General features: G+C 38.0%; 1 protein-coding gene across 2 annotated transcripts in view; it reads right to left on the reverse strand.

The window, feature by feature from the left end:
* Positions 1 to 4418: 4418 nt before the first annotated feature.
* CPEB4 (cytoplasmic polyadenylation element binding protein 4) overlaps positions 4419 to 19468 on the reverse strand; it is a 45321-nt gene continuing 30271 nt past the window's right edge. Inside the window, exons 3-9 of one of the 2 annotated variants that reach the window (XM_037398904.1) lie at positions 19030 to 19053; positions 16884 to 17057; positions 14380 to 14469; positions 13637 to 13755; positions 12602 to 12716; positions 12208 to 12389; positions 4419 to 8852 (exon numbers count right to left, since the gene is read on the reverse strand). In XM_037398904.1, the coding sequence (XP_037254801.1) occupies positions 8625 to 8852; positions 12208 to 12389; positions 12602 to 12716; positions 13637 to 13755; positions 14380 to 14469; positions 16884 to 17057; positions 19030 to 19053 (932 nt within the window). In that variant the 3' untranslated portion in view covers positions 4419 to 8624. The remainder of the gene's footprint in view (positions 8853 to 12207; positions 12390 to 12601; positions 12717 to 13636; positions 13756 to 14379; positions 14470 to 16883; positions 17058 to 19029; positions 19054 to 19468) is intronic. The other variant, XM_037398905.1, reaches the window with a different exon arrangement.

The following is a 19468-nucleotide window of genomic DNA, read 5'->3' on the forward strand; positions in this document are numbered from 1 at the left end:
AGGACATCAAAAAGAAAAATCACTAAATCATCCTCAGATTGAGTGGTAATGTAGGTTTTCCACGACCATCTGCCCAGGCATGGAAAGCTCACATTTTCTCAGGCTCTGTTCTGAAATCTAACGTGATCTCAGGCCAAAGTGTGCCTGCGGGCTAACGTGATCAACAATACATGTGTCTGCATATATGAAGTGATCCTGTTTCACTACAGTATAAATACCACTGAACATACCCATTCCTCAGCAGTAAGTCCCTTTGTAATGGTACTAGGGTCTTCGCAGAACTCTTCCAGATACTGAACATTCACTCCCTCCCTACCCCCAGAGGCATAAATGCTGCCAGAAAAGGAACAGAGCAGGGCTTCTGTCTCCAAGGATTGCTAGCTCTGCAGAGAAAATTGAAGCAGTCACTGCTTTGTTCTTCCATCACATTTCTCCAAAGACATCCCCCTGTAAAAGCAAAGCTTGAACAAATTTTCTTGCCACTAACTGAAGAGCCGAGTTGATTCTGCCAGTGTGTACAGAGCAACATCTGCCTGTGAACAGCTGGCCCACCAAGGCAAAGCTGGGGGCTACTGCCTGCTGCTTACAATGGGAATGTTCCTCAAAAACCTAAGAAATCTCATTTAACTCACTGAAAGAAAATTCAGAAACACTTGGCATGAATGTTGGCCATACACAGACCAGTACTGGGCATGTGCTTCAAGCGACAAGCACTGTCTTGAGAAACAACACGGCTAAATTGACAACTTAATGCTTTCACACGCATAGCAAGGCATAGACAGTCACTAAGCAAACTGATCCCGGCTCATGAGTCAGCAGCAGCCGAGATGGTGATTTAGATTGAGCAAACATGTTCTCAAATGTTGGGTCGGAGAAGGTTGGCGACTTTTTTTTTTTTTTAATGAATTGCTCTGTGTGTGAATTGCTACCCTTCAAGAGATTACAAAACTGTGTGAAGAGTTACTAAGGCACACGGCATTTGTCAACTGCGTCTCCACCGTCAGTCTGCCATATAAGTAAAATCAGCGTTCTCCACTCATATGAAAAACAAAGCAACTCAACCTGCTACAGTTTTGGAATAAAAAGAAAAAAATACCACACAGCTGAAAGCAGTAAAATTCAGTCCATTTTAAACATTAAGATTAATGCAAAACAAAAAACGTGTTCTCACCATCACCCTTTACCTGCGTCGTGCTCAGATGATTTAATCTCAGCTATCATGACTCACCAAAATTAGATTTCAGGAAGAAAACCACAACCAGACACAGATCTTACATGCTTCCGTATTTTATATATACTAGGGGGACTGCAAACTTCTGACTAGCAAATTTTGTGAAGGAACCTTAACGGAATAGTACCGCACTATGGTCTCCCAAGCTCCATAAACAAGGTGACTGAGGGAGCTTCCCTTAGGGATAGATACATTCAAATAGATTAACTTTTAGTATCAAATTGTCTCTCTGACAAGCCCTACAAAAAGTCAGCAAATTATAGTTCATGTGTCCCGAAAACAGGTGATACCCGATAGCATTAATCAGAGCTTTGACTTTCAGAAAAACTTTCTCCCCATCTTAAATGGGCAGCTTCAGTAACACATTCAGAGCACCGATTCAGCCTCCCGGCCCCCTTCGATTTCTGTGACTGCCAAGACAGCTGGAAGTATATTCTTATCCCAGAGGCTGTTTTTCATACCGACAGACTGAATCTGCTCATTTTACACAGAGGAAGAGATGTCAGTGTTTTTTCCTCATCTATCCTTTCTGAGGCTATTACTCGTCTTAGATTTCCTGTAGGCAAGCAATGTGCACTTCGGACCGTGGCTGAGCAGGCTTTCATAGCGCTGAATAAACAGCAGCTGGAGAATCAGGACAGATAGTAGAAACTGTCCAACAACAACTTGAGAGCTAAAAGACTCTCTTTAAAATATACCTTTAAATATTTTAAATGCCTTTAAATCTGTACTAGATGGGTTATATCCATCTCCATCCCAACTAAGTTTCTTCACCGACATGGAATGTAGCAGTTCATTTAGCGAAAGTAGCACCCAAGAGAAAGTTGATGGCTGACTGTGCTCGACCAGCAGTTTGTGCTGAAAGAAAATAGTTGAGATTCACATGCTGTGGAAATTCTGAAATTCCACCCAGCAGGCAATGTCCATCTTCTGGAGTCTGCCGGTAGGATTTATTTGTAGTTTCAGGACAAACTGAAACCCCAAAGGGATTTGCTATATCATCTTTCCTAGAAAGTTACTTCTCAGCAATTGAGAATCAGCCAAGGCCATCCCTACCAAGAGCAATTATTTTTAGTTTTGAACACTCCAGACTTCTGGCGTTTCACCTCATTGAATTTTTTAGACTCTGCCTATGTAAGAAAATATAATTTATTAAACAATCAGAATGTATTTCACAGTCTTCAGAATAGGAAAATTTTAGAATGAATATACACATCCCCAACTGTAAATCAGATGCTGTATCCTGATAAATGCCTCTAATAGTATAGCATTGTGAATTGAAATAGGCCAGGGAGTACCATTAGTGAAGGATGCTGCTGGTTCCACCACCATGACATCAAAAGACTTAAATGCCCCCATATTCCAGGACCAATTTTCAGGTCTATCATACCTCTTAAACTTTTATCAGAAAAACCACTGATAAGCACATGCTTTCTAAAAGACCATTTGCACTTGAAAAACACATCAAGAACTTGTTAGCACATTGGGAGAGGCTGAACTATGACTGTTTCTTAACAATACCAATGCAGAAAACAGACCTAACGCTTCCCTTACCAGCCAAGTCACACGCTAAAACTGGTCAACACCGTCTAGTGCTGTTTGGCTGGCACAAAAAGCAGCACGGAGAAATCAGTTATTCACTGGGCAGTCACCGCATCGCTAGCCTCTCTGTTTTTTATCCAAAGCATACCAGCATTTTCTGTTAATTTTAAGGAATTGGAAGTATCTGCACGGAGTCACCAGCAAAACTTTTTGTTCTTGTTAAAAACTAGTTTCGAAAGGCATGAGCTTCTAAATTTGCATCATCTGAAGACAATGGCAATTTGAAGCAATTAGCATCTTGCAGAACTAATCCCTTTACAGCTCGATTCTGTAAGACCTGCATTTCCTGAAGCACCCACAGAAAAGAATGATACTCAACATCTATTTAACATTTACAAGACCATTAGCTGATGGCACAAGAGATTAGCAGCTCAGGTGCCAAGAGCAAAGTGCTGGTCAGTGCAGTGGGCACAGTTTGATTCCTACTGCAATACTGTATTTTGGCCTTCAGCTTTTTCTCACAAGGTACACGTGCATGTTCCAACTCACGGTTCCGCTCAGCAGAGTGGCTTCCAGACCAATCAGAATTATACTTCAGTGAAGTTTAGCTGTTTGTATCAATGTAAGAATAAAAAGTTTGGGGAATTCCTACCAAGGATGCAAAACTCCTGAATCCTTCATGCATGGTTCCCATTGAATAGTCCTTGAAGGGCAGACACGTTAAGGTTGTAATGCTTCACATGACTTTTTAGACAGTTCAAGTTCCGGTATTTCAAATTAAAAGGCTGACCCTAACAAGCTCTTTGAAAAGACAGACTTTTCCCTTCTGTTGGTATTGGATCACAACCAGAGGACAATTAAAAAAGAATCCTTGTCTGTCCACGCCTTGCTTGGCTCTACTCTGGCCTTAGTCTAGTTATCTTTTTGTGCCAGCTGCACAGTGGTTTCTGACTTACATGGTACATTACGTGTGCCTCAGTGGTATTCTTCTCATCGAACACATCACCTGCCCAGAGAGCTCGATTTCAGAGCTGTACATTATATTTTCACCTTTATCCCTACGAATTAGCTGCAGAGAGCACGAAGTAGAAACAAGTGATGCAACTACAATTCTTTGGCTAGGTTGACGTGCTTAAGGCTGTGCAAAAAATAGAAACATCAGTGCTGGAACTGCTGAAAGGCTTTTCCAAAGCCACACAAGATTTCTAGTGAACAATTAACAAGCACCAAATCCACAAAATTAAGCAGTTAGCATTCAACATTCCCCAAAGACAACATCCGGACAAACAAGCAGTAAAAACGGTTCTTCTTACAGCCCGATTCAACAGACAGCAGTTCTACAGGCCTCTAGACATCACCCTTCCATTTCTGCAGCATTGCACGCGGATTTTGTACCAAATGAATGCAGTGTTCAGGGTACTCAGCACCTCTCAAGCAGTTATACCGTCCCTCACCCCCCCCCTACAAAAGCACACTCCACATGCCGCCCAGAACAGGACAGCAGACCTTAGCCTACAGCACTTTACAAATCGTACAGCCAGACGTGTGCACGTTATCAAAATCACTTCCCCAAGCCCCACGAGCTTCAGCCACAAAGGAACATGTTTCTACAGGAAGCTTAAAATAAAAAGGTTAAGAAGAAACATTGAGTTAAAAGTTTTATTCATTCAACATCTCACATTACAAATATTTAAAAATTATATGCATACTGGTATAAATAGTCATTTGCAAACTATTTAATAACATTAATTTTCACTAGCACTTCAACAAATGAACTCTTTAAAAAAAGTAACTTGTGTTATATAACTTAGAGTAGAACATACAAAAATATGAACTTAAACGTGAAAATGACTTTAATAAAAAATGAATTACCCTTATTTAAAATGCTATAATAAATACTACAACCTCCCCATACACAGTAAAAACTATATGGAAATTCAGCCAAGTAGTACAATTAACTGACATACTTAAATAACTTTTCCTTCTGATAATATGAGCAATACATTGGGGGAAAAACATATTAGGGATTAGTAAAAACTAGACACCCACTTGCTAAAAGTTTCACTTCCAAAAAATATAACAAAAAAATCTGATGAAAATTATAAAAACTAATTATACTTTAAAATTTAAAAATATAAAAAATAAAACAGTTGAATACAATATTGTCCCAATTCTTACAATGCTATCACAGTAGCTTTAAAATAAGATAATAAAATAAAGCAAATGACCAAAACCTTTTATTCCATTTTTTTAAAAATAATCTCAAATTTACATTAGTAGAAAGATTGATTTCTGATTCTTTTCTTTAGAAACACCAGCAAGAAAGAGGATTTACTAGAACAGTAGAAAATGACATTTTTAAATGTCTGCAATTAAAAACAAAGAATTACACTGCAAAGATCTTCCAGAAGTCTGAAATAGGTATTGCACATAACTTGAAGTTAACTTGCCACAATTCATCACATTCAAGTTTTAAATCACCTTTTAACAGAAGGTTTTAACTCTTCAAAAACAAAAGGGGTGAATTATCAAGTCTTTCCAACAGCATCCTTATAAAACGCTAAATTCATTCACTGCAAGTTTTAAATTTGCATTCTGCAGAGGTCTGTGTATGGAGAAGTATATACTATACCAAAAAGCACAGGGCAGTGGGGTTCCTTTACATATAAAATAATCAGAAACACTTTATTTTACATTGCAAAAATAACCATGTAATTACTCTGTAACTACATTGTAAATACATGGCCAGTGCCATGCTAGTGTGATAAAACTACATGCTTATTAACCCCTTTGCAAATTGAAGTGATACCCTAAGACTGGTAATCTAATTACATGTTAATTATGTTTGGAGCTACATGGTAACCCCAACTACAAATCCCATGTAATCAGAAGGACATGTAATCACTATTTAAGTACAGAGTAATGTATATAATTGTTTATGCCCTGTAAATCGAAGTGTAACCAAATAATCTGTAAACACGCTTGTCACACAATCACAAGTGAATATTAGTAGAATAACAATTTCTTACATTAGTCATGCATACTAACATTACATGCCTGCCACCTAGCAGGCTCTCTTTTATTCTTTAAATATAATTTAAAAGAGCAGACACATTTCTGCATCAAACACCTAACATCAATTTTTTTATTAATAATAAAAATGGCTAAACATTCACCAAAAACGTCTGCATTTGTGTGTAATTTTTAAAAACTTAGTAAGAAGCGGTAGACAATTTTGATGTTTCTTTACTTTTAAATTTCTACACTATATTTATGCATTTAAATTTCATGGGTCTAAAGACAGTGTCATTTGTCACTTTCATGCTTTTCTTCTTTAATTCTCAACTTTACATATACTATTTCTTAAATTATATGAACACCAAATACCTGGTGCTGGGCTAAGATGTTTAAGCAACATGCTTTCTTTTCTCTGCAGATTCTAAAATAGCATTGCCAGTGCACAACATCCATAATTCAAAATGTATGCAGAGCACTGAAATGTATAAAAAGCAGAATATAAGAAAATAAAATTTATTAAAATTATTTATATTAAAAAATGAAGTATATGAAGATCTCTCAGTAATAAAAGTACAAAAAGCTACTCTTTGCAATATGAAAAATTGAGGTATTGCATAAAGAGATATCCCGTCAGTGAAAAGTGTGCCTAAAAATGCTCACTGTTGGAAAAACAAGATATACAAAAGTAGTGCATAACAAATATACATTATGTGCATGACAAAATAAGTTAGCTACAAAAACACTGTACCGAAATTCAGCAGGTCATGTACAAAGGGAAAATTATTATTCAAAGCTAGTTCTCAAACAGTGTTATTTCTGGTAATGGTAACCCATCTCACCTGTTTACTGGGTAGGATCGGCACAATAGCACACCCCAAGCCACCTACAAGCATTAAAAAAATTAAAGGAACATTCCAACTATAATTATGTACTTCAGAGAAAAAAAAGTCCCTGACAATCTACACAAGAGCACTCTGCATTTGCATTACTGTTGTCAATATTTTCAGGGATTTCATTATAAAAGCAGCTCCCTTTCTATACTTGACTAGTAGACAGCAAATGTCTCCATTTTGACCTTTGGAACTTGGTAAGGTATAGTTCATTAAAGCCTGTATTGAAAATAAAAACTGCTTCTCATAAAGATAATCTGGGCTGGGGCAATGGGATGAGGGGGGCTGACAAAGGCTTTTAGCGGAGCAGACGTTTTCCAAGCAGTGCTGAGGCAAGTCTTTGGTTTGAGAGAATCTAGGATGGTATCATGCCACTCGGGCAGTTCAGAAGATTGCCACTAAATTTGTTTGTTTGCACACTGCTAAATAATCATTTGAGAAGTTGGCCAGGGCATTAGTTCAAAAGTAATAAAAATAATTTTCAGAACTACTCCTTCATACAGCTATTTCAAACTAAACCCCTGCACCCACTCTTTATCGTTCCATTCACATGTACTGCGTTAATGCTTCTCAAGGTAGAACTTAATAATAAAGCAGGCATTAACTTAGCAATGTTGGCACTTCAAATACCTGTGTTTATTTCCTCATATTAAGTTCTGAAGAGGTGGAATCATAGTTGGGATTCTTTCTACAGGAAGAGTAAGAAAGGCATATGCACACTTGCACCATTTCATGCTCAAATTCAGAAAACAGTGCAAAACAAGACTTGGAAACTAACGTAGGTTCATGCCTTCTGTTACAACTAAGTTAGAGGGTATTTAAAACTAACTTTACATCCAAGATGGGAAACGAATAAACAGCCAATTTTAGTTTGTGTGACACAATGGAATATCAAAACTTCAATAAAAATCAGTGATATCCTTGAGGTATTTTTAGGTTTTCTACTTTTTCATGTCAAAATGGAGAGCAAAGGCTGGCCCCTGATGAATGTTAGTATATTAGGATATAGAGTTATATATAGCCATCAAAAATAAAATCTATATATTTATCCTTCAGGAGAGGAAATGCCAGTTAACTAGTTGTCATTACTCTAGCTTTGGTAGGATTTCTAGGGCTGTAACCAGACAATTTTCTTTTTAAGGAAAAAAAAAAGTGCACTCCCCCCTCAGTAGTAACTTTACTCAACTTTTACATTCAGGAATTCTTAAAATGCAATTAGTTTGATGAAAATATAGTAAGCTCTGCCTATCTCATTAGTAATTTGGATGTGGGTGGTAGTCAGAGGCATGGTCAGATACATACCGAGCTAAAATTTCATCCTCAAAACCCTTAACAGATTTTTTAAAAAGATCCATTACTATAATGCTGCTTCAAATTTGCTCATGCATTTTTGTTGCTTTAAACATGCTCTTTCCTGTTGGTAGGTAAATGCTAGCTTCATCTGTTGCTGGAAAAAATCCGAAGTCAAAATAAAAAGAGAGGCAAAAACAGGCTTCCCTGGGGGAAAAGTGTCAGAACAGACTGATAGTGTTATTGTTACATGGTTATTTTAATAAAAGTATTCTTATGCTCTTTATTAACAATAATTTAATTAAAAAACCAAAATACTCTATTGTTTCAATTCTCTTAATATTTTTCTCTCCTCTAAGAAAATGTTGCATGAAATTAAGTGTTCTCTGGGTAGTAAAGACAAGAGAATGCAACTCACTTGCAACATGTTATCAATACGAAAAGGAGCTCCCAATACAGTTTTCAATGACAAGATTCTACAAAAAAACCCATATTATAGGTCATTCTTTCGTTATACTATTGTTAAATTACAGACTACTACAAAAGGGCATGCTATCTTGAATAAGAGAAAGGGTAGGGTGGGGTAGGGACAATCAGGATAACAGAAGAGTGCACTTAATTTGAGGCCTGCATATGAGCACTGCAGTGATCATTTAGTTCCAGCGGAATGAAATATGTCTTGGGCGATCTCCTCCCTCCTTCACCAGGGGCTTGTGGAATTCCCTGCCAGCGCGTGAATGGATAGCAGCCCAGCAATATTCACAGTAATACTGCAGACAGGTAACATTAGCACAGAAAAATGGAGCAAATTTTCCACCGCAACGGGCCCCCTGACATTCATCACAAAGCTGATCATCCAAGACATATGGCTTAACTTCCACCTGTATTCAAAAAATGAGAAGAAAGTTTAGAATTCTTAATAGCAATGTAGATAATGACAATTCCACACTATTTATTATCCGTGTTCTAGCAGGACTGTGATCACGGTTCTGTAGCAGGGAACATCGCACTCAAGAACTTTCCCCCCCCCCGTACACATGATCATTGCCATTAAACACCCAAAATTGCAGGAACCTCAGAACAATTCTGCTCCCACTGTCCTGGATCCTTAAACACACCCCAAAACCAATGCTGACCATCAGCATCACACACGGTGTCACTGATTTACAGAAAGGACCAATCAACCTATTGTTACAGAACTAGTACACGGATTCACATCAAAACCCTGGAAAATTCTGGGGGTTTATTTTTAAATATGGTGATGCACAATTAAACTCCTACCCTTTCAGGTAAGAATGTAAGCAGTTTACACAACACTGTAACTGCAGATTAAATATGCACGTGGCCTGCAAATCTCAATGGCTGAATTTCCAGCTTTAAAAAATGTATTTTATTATCTTAATAAACTGCTCATTTCTGTCTTCTTCTTCTGTGGCTTAGTCCTCTCAGCAAAAGGAAACCCACGTAATCTTTTTGGGATCAAATGAGAAGCTTAACACGGGACCGATGCCCACCTACGCTGTTGGCATTAAGGGCCAGATGATGAGCAGTAATTCAGTACAACAGACAAGAAAAGAGAAGAAACACTTCAAGTTCTTAACTGATAATGACTCACAGGAACTTACCAGCTGGTGCTCCAAGGATGATACATCTACACTGCAACATCTGCAGGCTAGTAGCTTTTAATGTAGGCATTTGCATACCAAAACCAAGCCTGCTGTACTGTGGGCTACAAAACCCTGCTCACAGCACTCAAGAGCACCTTCTCTGTGACAGCAAAGCAAAGCTTGCTGCTCGCAGTATCCAAGCTGGCTACAGCACAGTTCATTTAGACATGCCTACATGTTTAAATCACAACTGCGGCACTGCTATCCCCTAAAAGGCTCAGATTCACCTCAAAACCAGTAATCACCTCCATTCCTTAGGTCCACAGAACTGTGAAAGGTCCACGTGACATATCAGAAGCACAACATAAAACTCCATGTTAACAAGAAGATAGGTACAAGTTCCTGTTCTAGAAGTGTCTGTGAGCCTTCTCTGAAGCTCATGTAATTGGATGTTTTCATAAACATTTCCAAATATCCAGATTGTGGCTGGTGTCTCTACTGTTAACCTGTTAACTCTGCCTCTGGCTTAGGGATGTTCCTTTCTGTAACTCACAAGCCTCAGAGGTATGCCAGCTCACAGAAATAAGAACGTTCACAAGTTCCTGCATTTTTAAACTTAGCCAATTTTATCACAGTCCAGACAGAGCACTGCAATAGTTTGATGTCATTTGTGCTTACAGTATATATAAACTACCTGTAAACAATATGACAGCCTTTTTATTTTTCAATTTTTCTCCTCTTCCACTGCTAGACTTGCATTTCTCAAACAGCCCTTCATGCCAACTCAGAAGAATGAATTTGTAAAAAAGGAGACAAATATTCCTAACACCACATTCATCACCTAGTTTGCTATGTAGTTTGAGGTTGGGTACTCATTGATGAGTGTTGTCTTCTATAAGTGCTAAGAGCAGAACCTACAAATACGCTATGCAGGCCTCCTTAGTGGCAATTCTGCTGCTCTATTATGGCTACTCAAACACAGAGGCCGAACTACAGCACAGCTAATTGTACCTCTGCTTGCTTTCGCTACTGCAGCACTGGTTTTCCTGCAAGTTTGCAACCCATAGATACTAGTCGAGTCCTCGGCGCATTTATTCAGTGTGTTGAAGTGCATGTGTCAAATACAGACAGCCTGCAACTGTTACTTGTGCTACCTACAGCAAGATCGCCCAGCTACAGAGAAAAAGCTTAAATTACAGCAACTTCCATCAGGGACGCTTAGGGTGGCAGCACCCATCAGAAGCTCTGCAGTGGTGGGTGCTGCAGCCACTGAGTATTTAATTTGCATTACCTCTTTGAATGTCACATCTTTTAGCAGCACCTCCTTGCCTAATTTTACAGGAAATCCCTTCTTACTACTAATTTTACTTTGATTTTTTACAGAAACACTTTATTAGAAGAAGTATTGATAAGTAGTACCTTATTAATAAAAAGTAGCATTACCACTGTTGTACTTTTCTCTCTCATGTGCCCAGCCCCTCCTATATGAATCCTCTGAGCACTTATCTCCCCGTATTTCTTCTGAACCACACACAAAACGGGGAAATAAGGAGCAGTGGGAAGAGAGAAGGGGAAATAGATTGCAAAATCTTTGCTAGAGTTCACAAGTACTTACTTAAATTTGTAGTCCCACCAGCTTCAATGGACCTATTCACCCAAGTGTCTGCTTATGCAAGCAGAAGTTGCACAAGGGCGGCCCAAATTATTTGTTCAAAGCCGTACAGAACTTATTTCAGAGCCAAGATAGAACAAAGACATTCCAATTCACAGGCCCACAGTCAAACTGTTGTTACAATTCTTCCACCCAAGCTTTACGGTCAAAGCAGAAGAGAAATGATAATCAGACATAGCCAAGTTTGGGGTTTTTCCTCTAGTAATTATAAAATTAAGATTAATGACAGTCATGTAAGAAAAATCCAGAGACAAAGCATGAATTAGACAGAACTGTAGGATCCAAGTTTCTCAGAACTGTGGCCTGAAGATCACTGTAATTGGCAAAGGCACATTTTATATAGATGAAGGCAGAAGAAAGCAACATGCAGATCTATTTGGCATATTCCTTTAATTTATAATAGCAAAGGAATAAAATAACCAGACACGACCTTTATGTAAGCTATGGAGGATGACTGTGAGGCTGTAATGCACACTGACGAGTTCACAACGCACTACTATGGTGCTCTTTAGGAACACCCAGCACACTATGTGTAACACTAGGGCCATATTCTGCCCACTCTCCCGAAAGATGCAGAACAGGAGTAAGAACTGCTCCATCCTTGGCAGATACCTTACTCCCTGACATTATACAAACACTACAAGTGCAAATACTTGCAGTGGGAGTATATGACGAGTACAATATTCTTATGAAAGGGCAAAGCAGCTGACATGCTTCCCATCATGCTATGCAATTTGAGAAAGTCTGCTTCACAGTTGCCTCCCACGTTCCAGAACCCACAGCTCTGTACCACTCCTTCATTTTTATTCTGTGTTGTATCTAAGCGGAACAATCTAGCCCTAAATATGCAATTAATCTGATATAACATTTACAGTCTTCACAATGACACACATTTACATGGAAAAGCATTTCTAGAGAAAGCACTGAACAAAAATAGAATATGCTTGAAGACCTTACCCGTTTATCTATCTCTCCATGCTGCAGCTGAACAAAGCGAGCACTGATAGCAGCTATGTAACTCTGTTGATTAGAAAATGCAACCCGCCCAGCTCCTTTTGGGTACTTCAGCTCAGGGTCTGTGTCAATTCCAGCATAGCACACCCCTCCATACAGCCGATCCATTATCATTGCAAGTTCCACTAAACCAGAAAGGAAAATGAAACAGTGGTGTAGACTTGGCATTTTTTTTTCTAGAAGCATCAAATGAAACAATCCAATTGTATTCATGTTCCCCACTGTAAGTGTCAAGAAGACTTAATACTTCCCTTGCTGAAATAACTTGTTTCCCCCGTTGCTCCCCAAATCAGACTGCATATTCAACATGCCCAGTGCTGCGGAACACGCAGTGTACCTGCTCGTAAAGGCCGAGGAACACCACCAACAAAAATGGTTTTTCGTGGGTCAAGAGGCTGTGAACCATCCATTACAAAATCACTATCACTAAGGTTCCAAGGCCGGATCTGAACCTATGGACAAAAAGCCTTTTTTTTTTAACCATTCACAATTCAAAGTATCTCAGTAATATAAATTAAAACAGTATCCTACAGAGAAGAAAACCTCTTTAATGGCTGTACTTTGTAAACTTGTTTTCTACTTGTTCAGCAACCATTTCTCAAATTGAAATGCTAACAAGCTCAGTTAAGACAGACCACTTGATCATACCAAATTTTACCACTTCCTTGTTACCCAAATTTCTGGGAAAAAAAAACCCCTCACCCTCTACTTACGCATTTACTTAATCATGACCAAACTGTGCTGTACGAACCACACTGGTGCATACGTATCAACACTATTTGTGTTGTTCTAGGCGAGTGTAAGCACTAGACTAGCGTTATCTCAATGCAACAGGCTCCAGCGTGCAAAGCCGCGTGTTTATTTACTATGCAAAACTAGCTGCTTTATACTTGCCTACAGCTGGCCAAATATGAAGCACAGGATTATAGCAGAAGTCTCTCCAACTATTAACAGACTCACATCAGCCCCAAACCCATCTGTACTGATAAATTTACAGTTCAATACCACGTTATGTTGTTTTTAATTTAATTTGTCTCTGTCAAAACATATTACATACGACACTCAGGCAATATGAATTCTACATTTTAATCAATAATAAGCGTAAAATACCTGTCTGGAAATATATTGGTTACATCAGCAATGGTGAAATTTAGCAAAACTTCTTCTAACAAAAATATGAACTGTAACTAGACTAAAAAACTTCATAATGTCTAGTTTAAAAATAAGTAAGCTGGTCTTCCCTTTGAGAACTTAAGGCACCATAAAGAAAATTAAACACTCTGAAGACATAAAAAAGGAAAAAAAGGCACCTGAAGAGAACAATTTCTGGTTATCATACAGGAATTGTGCAGGCCCTAACAATTCCACCTACCGGTTTGTCTTTGATAGTGGGGCTGGAAACACAAAGATAGAGCTTTCCATCTTCTTCAATACATGCATCAATCAGGGCCTGTACAGAGCTTTCATCTTGGAACAGCAAAAATGCATATCCTATGAAAGGGAAAATGAACACGTGACTTCATTTGTCTGTTTGCCTACAGGAGAGTAATTTAACCCAGAGTTATGCTTGGCACCACGTCATCATGCTACCATACACTAAGGGTCAATCTTTAAGGTGCTCACACACATTTCCAAGCCAGCCTCCTGCAAGTCCTCTGCACTGACATGATGGAAAGCAGGGAGCCTGCTGATCAGCACACTCGCTCCCCACTTCCTTTAAAAAGGGTAAGCCAGCAGCATGAACTGAACAAAACCCACAGCTGTAGAGGCAAATCTGCCAAGATGGTTGTTAATATCAGGTACGAATCCTTCCCAGCTTCTGTGGAGGGCATTTCATCCCTTTAAAGAGGGCTAGTCTTGACTATTACAAAAATGAAGAACAACAGGGAGAGAAAAAGGAAAATGGAATAAAGTAAAAACAGGAGTTTAAGGAAGAATTCTTTTAGTGCAGAGTAACTGTAACGCCACTTTCTAAATTCCACCAGTTTATAATAATCCCAAGGATTCAAGTTTTTCCCTCTCAATACTGGGTCACCAAAATGTTGTCTAAAATAGAGTCTTATCAAGAAAAAATATACTAAAATGCTCCTATGTTATTGGTTATCAGACATTTACCTTTAGGAGGAAAATAAGATTTGCTCTCTGCCTTGTGTGGCCAGTCTACAATTAAAGGTCCAAAGCGACGAAAACTAGCAGTGATCTCATCTGTGAAAAGAGAAAGGAAGAGGCACAAATTGAAATTGAAATAAAACTGAATGGAAGACATCTAAAGACACTGATTTCGGGTAGCTTCATCCTATAAATAAACATTCTGTGACCCTAAAGGTTCAGCAGCTCATAGCAGTGCTTACTAGCTGATGGGGAATCTTTATGACCAGTCAGAACATCCATTATAAAACAAGACAGGACAAAGATCAAGCCTTTCTTTCTACTGATGATCATAAATAAAAGCATGTAACCCACCAATTTGCAGAAATGGATTCACTGCATTTATACAGCTATAATAACCCAGCTTCAACTATTCTCCCACAAAGAGTTTAGAGACAATTTGCTGACTTGCTAGTAAGCAATCAGCTCTGCCGATATGACTTATAATTGCAGAAAGACTTGGAAAAAATGGACAATCACAAGACCCAGCCATGCTTGTTCATACCACATGCTAGTGACACATGTGCAATCACTATCTGAGCTCGACCTCAAACTAACAGAGTAAACTGGCAGGACACAGTTTTGTAATTTTATAGGAGAGAGCGTATCACTATATCAAGAAGCAATTCTTGCATCCATTTAAATTCTGCCTCTGACCTCAGATTACTGGTAGAGATTTGCATATGCTAGCCCCACAGAAGTCTAGTTTCAATTGAAATTGAGCAATTATTCCCTTTTCCTTCTCCACAAACACACTTGAACCATCACTAGTTAAGTTTCCTGAGTAAGAATTCGTCATTAAAAAACTGAAACAAAAGAACAACTTTCACATTGCTGGAATGTCATCTAAACTGGCACGCTGCTCAGCTGTGTTCTGTTGATGGTATTACACGGCTTTCTATATTAGGATGCTTTGTTGGGGGTTTCTAATACACAGTTTAGAGGATTTTCCCCATCCTCAAATTTGGTTAGAAATCTGAAAAGGTGTTACTAATTATGCCTTTTCCAGTTTGTTTACATTCTTTGATGGCATTGCTAATGAAATAGCAATTGACAATCCACTGCTCCGACAGCTTCTCTGTGCACTGCAGATCATCAGGAAGATATACAACAATGGTCACGTGTCAAGGTTACATGCTGCTGCTGAAGATACAAACCAAGGAGAACAATATTTACAAGGTATCTACTCTTAATATAGATCTCCATTTAGAACAGCACAACACAAATTTCATGCTGAAGCCCATACATAAAATGCTTTCTAGAAACAGGACCAGAAAAACCTAAAAAACTCAGCTGTGATGTAGATTTTAGCTTGTGTACTCCTAATTCTAATTCACATTTGTGCATTTAACAGGAAGAACACTGACAGAAACAAATGAAAATTTCAAGCCACCCTCCTAGCAAAGGTTTAGGAAGTGTCCTATTCTTAAATAACTAGGGTCCACAGAGATCAAACTATTCCCGTGCTCATCTGCTTTTAAAACCACAAAGGTGTCAAAAGTTAAAAAACAAGCAAAACCCCAAAAACAACAAAGAAAAAGATACCATATGACCATTCTTTCATATAACACCATGTCATATCTGACCTTTTAACAATAAAGTAGCTCTTATGCTTGACACGGAAGTCAGGGTGTCATGTCACAGTAGTATATACTGCAGTGCATTACAAACACTCTGTGGGTACTAAAATGATTCTGTGATTAAGAAAAAGCAACTTTTCAGACTTACAGTTGCTGTAGCTCTTTATAAATGCCATCTCAGCACATTCATACATAGAGAATACAGAATTCTGGTGAAATGAAGCTTCACAACACTCATGCACGACTTTTTTTTTTTTTCTTTAATAACAACTGCAGTATTGTGTCACCTTTGTCTTATATGATGGACCCACCACAAATTCCTGGCTCCTCACTGTATGCAACTGCCTCTGCACAGATTCATTCCTGTCTCAGTCCTTGCCATGCCCACGTTACCAGCTACCACAGGACACAATCACTGCTGGAAACAACTTCTGAGAACTACATATAAGCATACAAAGAGCTATGACTTACCTATGCTATACAAAGTTTACAAAACTACTAGCAATACTTTTCCTACTACTGGCTTCTGGTGCCTATAAAATGATTGCCATGTATTTATGAGTTTCAACAAGTGATATTTACTTGTTTATTTTTGCACCATTATCCCTTTTTTTTTTACAATTTTTATACTGTAAGAAGTCAGTTAAATGTGTGGTAACGCACGATTTTGTTCTTTAATGACAGAACAATGCTATAGCCTAAACTATCTTGAATCATCTCACATTTGCCATGGACTGAAAGTGGTAATATGCAAAGAGCCATTTACATATAAAAGCCTTTCTGTAGAGTTTGGAAAACAATCATTCATGAGCTAACAGACAAAAGGTTTCACACCACAGCTTTGTCATCAAGCCAGAAAAAGCTTTTCTGGATAAGATTCTCTGGGCGTACCTTCATCAATATCTGGTGGCAGTCCCCCAACAAAGACTTTACGTGAATACCGTTCCACTCTTTCTCCATTCTGATGGGAGAAGCAGTGAGGTGATCCTAAACCACTGTGAAGAGTCTGATCCCCACGTCCATCATCCAAGAACCCGTCTTCCATTGGAAACAGTGAAGACTGACCTAAAAAGGAGGTTAAAGAAAAAAAAAAAAGGAAAAAAACATACTAACAAAGCACACACAGTTTATATAATTAAAAAAAAAATGCACTAGCTGCTACATTAGCACTAAAACTGTTCGCAATTTTCCCCTTTAATGAGCAGTTACATTCTCAATTTCATATGACCTTTTAGTTTTCAATATCATTCGGTAAATCGAATGCATTATTTCAGAGAAGATTGCTACCTTCTTCATAACTGCACTACAACTGATGAAGAATTGAAACAAACCCGAATTTCTAATGGATGCTCAAGTTGACTGTCTTCCATAATATTTCATGTTGCCAATTAAATTTCTTTTTAAAAGGTGTAAAATCAGAAGAGAATATAAGCTTTTTCTTCCCTGAGACTTTCCCAATAGCAGACATCACTAAAACCTAAGCTGTATATATAATTTTCAGAGAAGAGCTTCTTACAATGAGTAGATATAATTTCATGGTGCAGATGGGAAAATAAGAATTCTATCAGCTAAATATATTTAACATTTTAATTACCTGATATCAAAACATACCATAAGCCACCCACTTGTAAATTACAAAAATAACCTGATAAAAACAGGAAGATCCACTGCAATTTACCGCAAATGAAGACTGAAAACTAGGCAATACTGTGTCATTCCTAGAAGCAAGTTTACTTAGATGTTACAACAGAGTTTCGTTAATGGACTCACTCTAAGAGAAAATGTTGTAAGCATGCTTCCCCTCACAGCCCAATATTCTATGATAATCCTTTACCATAGATTTCTTTAATAATATTTATTACTTTTAAATAAGATTCTTTGATTTATAAATGCAACTGTTTAACATCATAAATAGAGCACACAAGCTGATCTCTTCCATGAATTCACCCTTTAGTTACAGTACTCAATATCTAGGCAACAAACTGAATAGACTTCTACTCATTTAAGGAGCAATTTGGGAATAAATAAATATATATAGGGAAAGTAAACACATAAATGAGGTGTGCTACAAGTTTTCGGATATATTTCCTTTTACCTATGATGTGATATACTCTAATTCATTACAATCTACCACAGTAATGTATTGGTAAGGTTAATTTATCTTGCTCTTCCTTCTTTCCTCTGAAATACATTGATTTTTAAAAAAGAAAGCATCTTGAAAACAGAAAATTTGACCAATTCAAATATCCAGACATTTTATATGCAAAAATCAAACAGCTAACAAGGGGGGGGGGGATACAATAAAACCCACAGTCCATAGAAGTTACACAAATAAAAAATGGAAGACTCTGTCATCTTGCTTTATTTGAAATTCCAATAATCCTTGTACACCTTTCATTAAAATAAAAGTCAACTATAATCAAACCTATTTCTGTAGCTAGACAATCCTGGTTCCTACTATGATAACAATATTGAAACGTAGACTGAAATGTTATTTTGTCTTCCCCTAATGAACTGATACACATGTCATTTGTTTCACCTCTTAAGATCCCAGTCCTGCAGGTACTGTTGGAAGGGATCAATTCTCCATACCTTACATGTAACCTTTTCAGGTTGATCAGCATTACCACTGCTGTTAGATAATTCAACATGCATGCTTGCAGGATCTGGTTCTTTAACCTAACAGGCCAGGATGTATATTCGCTATGGTCTATGCTGCATCAGGGAAAGCATCAGCACTCAAAAGAACCAAAATAAACTTCTCCAGCATTGGCATTCATAGCATACCCACAACCACAGCAACGTAGCCCTTCAGTCCACTGTAAGGACTGTGATCATTTCAGCCTCAATACTACTGCTGTGAAGTACTACCTAATTCAGTTAAAATGTTTATTTATCGCATGCAGACTATGTAAACTGTTGTGAAACTGATCCTTTATAAACTTAAATTTTGGAGTTTGCCCTCTAGTAACAACTTAATGTTATTTCTCCCATGAGACATTGTCAACATTAGAAAATTAAATAGGAATATTGTTACCTCGCCTTCTCCCATATGTCCTTGCTGCATGTTAAATGAGAAAGAAAACAGCCTTTCAATCATTGTTATAAGGACCAGAAGACCTTGTTTTATCGCCTTTATACTAACTCAGTGCTTCTCAAGCCTTTTCACACTCCAGGTCATTTAAAATGGTGTTCACAAGCTGACCTCCCCCACCACCCGCAATACCATGCCTTCCTTACACCATCTCTGTCACTTACTGATAAAACATGTTGATAACGAGGCTGACAAAGTGTATCTGTTTACTCAAAGAGACTTGTTTGAAAAGAATTTTAGTTCCTAATTTGCACATTTATCTTCAATCTATTCCTTAGTCCTCTGCTGGGTGTATGCCTACAATTAAATTTATCTTTCCTCGTGCACCAGGTCTCCTGACACATTCTGCTACATCCCATGCTCTCTACCCTCCCAAATTCAA

The sequence above is a fragment of the Falco rusticolus genome, chromosome 8, assembly GCF_015220075.1.
Source record: "Falco rusticolus isolate bFalRus1 chromosome 8, bFalRus1.pri, whole genome shotgun sequence".
NCBI classification, from domain to species: Eukaryota; Metazoa; Chordata; class Aves; order Falconiformes; family Falconidae; genus Falco; species Falco rusticolus.